The 4,073-nt window shown below is 44.6% G+C and overlaps 1 protein-coding gene across 1 annotated transcript; it reads right to left on the bottom strand.

Annotated features, from left to right (window-relative positions):
- Positions 1–883: 883 nt before the first annotated feature.
- LOC135487273 (uncharacterized) lies at positions 884–2,220 on the bottom strand. Its single transcript, XM_064770807.1, has 2 exons — positions 1,818–2,220; positions 884–1,379 (listed from the first exon to the last, which is right to left on the bottom strand). Exons 1-2 carry the CDS (start codon positions 2,125–2,127, stop codon positions 1,051–1,053), a joined length of 639 nt encoding a protein of 212 aa, XP_064626877.1. The 5' UTR covers positions 2,128–2,220; the 3' UTR covers positions 884–1,050.
- Positions 2,221–4,073: the final 1,853 nt, after the last annotated feature.

Below are 4,073 nucleotides of genomic sequence, written 5' to 3'. Positions count from 1 at the left end.
TATGATCGCTCCGCCTGTTCGCGTGGTGGCGTGGTGGTCGCGTGGTGCCCGTGGTGGCGTGGTGCAAATACCGCCTGCCGCATAATACGTCTCGTTTGGAGATTGTGTAATGGCGGATCAAATTTTCACGACCCATCGCCAAACGGCTGTCTCGTCCCCTAAAATATGTCGTTATTGCTCGCTAAATAATTCTGAAAATTCGCACTGAACACCTTTGATGTTTCGAAAAACAACTCATTATACTATTTGATTTACTAAATGTCCAGTTTTCCCTAAACTTCGCGAACACGAATCCACCTGGGTTCTCCAATCACCAATGATATACACAGTGCAATGATATACACAGTGAAATATCCCGCGACTTCGAAACTGGACGGATAAGTGGCTTCCTAATCGGAGACAGTGGGTACCCTCTTCGACAATGGCTGATGACGCCCCTGTATGTGGCAGCAAATCGGAAGGAGAGGAGATACATTACGTCACACAAGCGAACCCGTAGTGTTATCGAGCGCACATTCGGCATATGGAAACGTCGATTCCATTGTCTTCATGACAAACTACGAATGACACCAGAGAGATGCTGCGTAGTGATCGCTGCAACTATGGTATTGCACAACATTGCCATGAGGAAGGGACTGCCAGATTTTGATGATGAAATCCCACATGAAATGGAAGATATACATGGTGAATACGACGGACAGGAAAACGGACAAGAAATAAGGCGACAGCTCATTGAGAACGTTTTTGCGTAGGTAACATTTAATTATCATTTTGACAGAAATGCACATAAAATCTGCTTTTGTAATTACATCAGAGCTCTCCCTACAACCTAAGTTGTTATGTCCTTTCTGAACTTTCTCTAACAAGGTGACGTATTTTATGGAAACAAAATCATTATTTATCATCAATGCGTACAAATGGATTAGACCACGCCTTTCATATCAATGATACATTCCGATGACAAGGTTATATTTCATCTGCCACTTTGTTTGTCAAAGTAAGAACACCAATCAGTCCGTCATCCTTATAGTTAATGATTAATTATAAAGTCTATTGACTTAGTTGTTCTATTTCCATTTCTAACTTTCTCTTCTTGAGTACCATTACTTCTTTTTGAAGCATTATGAGTCGCCTCTCCTCCCTCAGCTTTTCACGCTCTTGCTTAATTTTGTCCATTTCCAGCTTTAGTTTCTTCTCTTCCAGCTGAAGCACCTTGCTGTAAGGTACGGACCTGCGGGCGGTAGCAGGAGTTGCAGACGCATCCTCTTCCGAGTGATGTGAGGAACTGAATGAGGCTTCTCCATCACCATTGGAGTCGCAGTGTGGGGACTGGTTGCCTTGGGTGAAGGCGGACTCATCTGCACCATCATCTGATGTAGCTTAAAGTAAAATAAGAAACATTTCCTAAAATATGCAAGTGCTGCTGATAAAAATAACATTCTAACATGATTAGCACTTATTACTGAACTTTATACTGCTTCTACCCTATTGTATTGAAAGAGTTAATAACATGTTACTGCCGCATGAAAATTTTTCAAAAAATTATTTTTGTCGACTTTTTTCTATGAAAATGTTTCATCTTGTTTCCAATTTGTAAAATACATATAGGATGATGCCACCAATTTTCTACCACCTCCAATTTTCGACCAGGTGGTGTTATTCTTTCCAGTTGATCAAAATATTTTCGATTTCATGAAAGCTCTACCTTCATGTGCATGTCATCTCCACATAAAAATCAAATATTTTTAATCAGACAAAAGAAAAACGCCCCGTGGTCGAAAATTGGAGGTTGTCAAAAATTGGTTGTACTGACATACCTTCTATTATGTCTGCTGCCGAGGTCGACGCCGGTGCCTCAGGTCGAGTAGCCGTTGGCATCCTCGGTCGTTTGGCAGATACCGACGAATGGATCAAGGCTGTGGTGATCCCGGGTCTTAAGGTTGATGTCGGTGCACGAGATATAGTAGCCGTTGGCATCCTCGGTCGTTTGGCAGATACCGACGAATGGATCAAGGCTGTGGTGATCCCGGGTCTTAAGGTCGATGTCGGTGCACGAGATATAGTAGCCGTTTGCATCCTCGGTCCTTGGTTAGATATTGATGGGCGAGTTGTCACCGGTATGGTCATTCTTGACCCATGGGTTGACAGTGGTAAACGAGATGTTGAGGGTGATGTGATCTTTTTCTGCTGAGCAATAGATGCCGATCTAGGAGGCTTTGACATCGGTTGACTTTGCAGTATTGCTGTTTTGGTATGGCGCGTGCGGCTCTCAACGCCCTTTAAGCCTGTGAATGATACACCATCATCTCCGTAGACATCCAAAATCTTATTCGAAATATCAGAAATTGGAGTTGCTGGTCCTCCTCCAGTGGGCGGGTTCTTGTTTTTTGTGACCTCTTTTTTGGCATCAGAAAGCATGTCTTTCCATTTTTTCCGGACTTCGTCTACTTCTCGTTTCGCCCGTGGATTCAGCGCATTCACTTTGTTAGTCATTTCCGTCCAAATTTGATTCTTCCGGGTATTCGTAACTGTATTGGAATGTCTGGACGTTAATACCTCGCGGAACTTCGCGAATTCTTCCACAATGCATAGCTTTTCTTCCTGTGAAAAATTCGCCTTTCTTTTGCCACGCTCGGCCATCCTTTAACGTCTCCTGAACAAGGCGCATTCAGAATGCCCCCTAATATAAACGCAGATGGACACCATTGCCCATAAGCGGCCCATACACCATTAAACATTATTATTGGTCAATATGAAGAGCCACGACAAGGTAAATCTATTGTTAAACCTTGTTCATACCATTATAAAATTCTACCATCCCATTCTGAAAGGCTCAGGTAATCGATTATTAACGCGCCATTCATAGTTTCGCCAAAGGTGCGCCTCCGTCTTAGCGTTATATCATTACGACCGCTTTTATGCTCTCCTTCTAAATCAGGGCCGTAACCTTTATGCTCACCGACTAAAAATATTTACACCTGGTCCTACGTCCAGAGTTACGACCGACTTTAGGCCCTGACTTACAACCTCTTTATGCTCGCTACCCCTGGTCTCATACCAGATCACAGTTTTCGGGTTGGAGTTTGAGGTTTGCCTTCCGGAGGCGTTGGAAGACCTCCCTCAAGACTGTCATGTGTTCCTCGAACGTCTTTGTGAAAATGAACATGTCATCGAGGTAAGACAGCATCTGTTGCCAATCCATGCCAGCAAACACCAGATCCATCTGGCGCTGAAAAAGAGGCGGGGCATTACATAGCTCGAACGGCAACCTCTTAAATCGGTAGAGCTTGGTCCCTACCAAAAAATCCTGTGTGGTCCCGAGAATCGGGGTGTACAGGCACCTGCCAGTAGCCGCTGGTGAGATCGAGGGTACTGAAGAGGGCAGCACCTGACATTGCTGAAATGGTGTCATCAATCCTGGGCAGGCTATGTGCATCTTTAACTGTTACCGCGTTCAATTTCCTGTAATCAACACAGGACCTGTAGGAACCATTTTTCTTCTTCACCATGACAACGGGGGATGACCATGGGCCGCTACAGTCTTCAATTACGTCGTCATGATACATATCTCCGACTTGATCGACCAACTCATCACGTATCGCAAATGGTACTCGTCTAGCTGGCTGTTTGATCGGCTTAGCGTCCCCCGTATCAATCGTGTGTTGTACTAGTGTCGTAAAACCTCTATCGTTCTTGTGTTTGCTGAAAATGTCAGTAAACTCATCGACCAAATCTTGTAAAACCGTACGTTGGTCGGGGGTGACGGATGATTTCGAGAGATCAACAGAGGGATAGGCTCCGCCCGTCTATCTCGGCTGTCTAACCCCATGTCCTCCTCATTTTCATCATAGTTTTCAAATAACTCGTAAGTCCCACAAATTGAGTCTCCTGGGAATTGATCGGCCAAACAGTGGAAATCTCCGACCAGCTGACCTTGTGTGTTGCAGCGTCATGGGATCCTCCGCCGGGTTCATAATCCGAACTGGGATGACAGCAGCATGCGCGGTTGCTACAATTCTCGCTACTGCAACCTAAGTGTTTTTGACTGGTTCTAAGACTCCGTCATACTCTTG

The sequence above is a fragment of the Lineus longissimus genome, chromosome 4 (assembly GCF_910592395.1).
Source record: "Lineus longissimus chromosome 4, tnLinLong1.2, whole genome shotgun sequence".
NCBI classification, from domain to species: domain Eukaryota; kingdom Metazoa; phylum Nemertea; class Pilidiophora; order Heteronemertea; family Lineidae; genus Lineus; species Lineus longissimus.
Note: the sequence above shows the minus strand (reverse complement) of the source record. Positions and strands in the feature narration are given on the sequence as shown.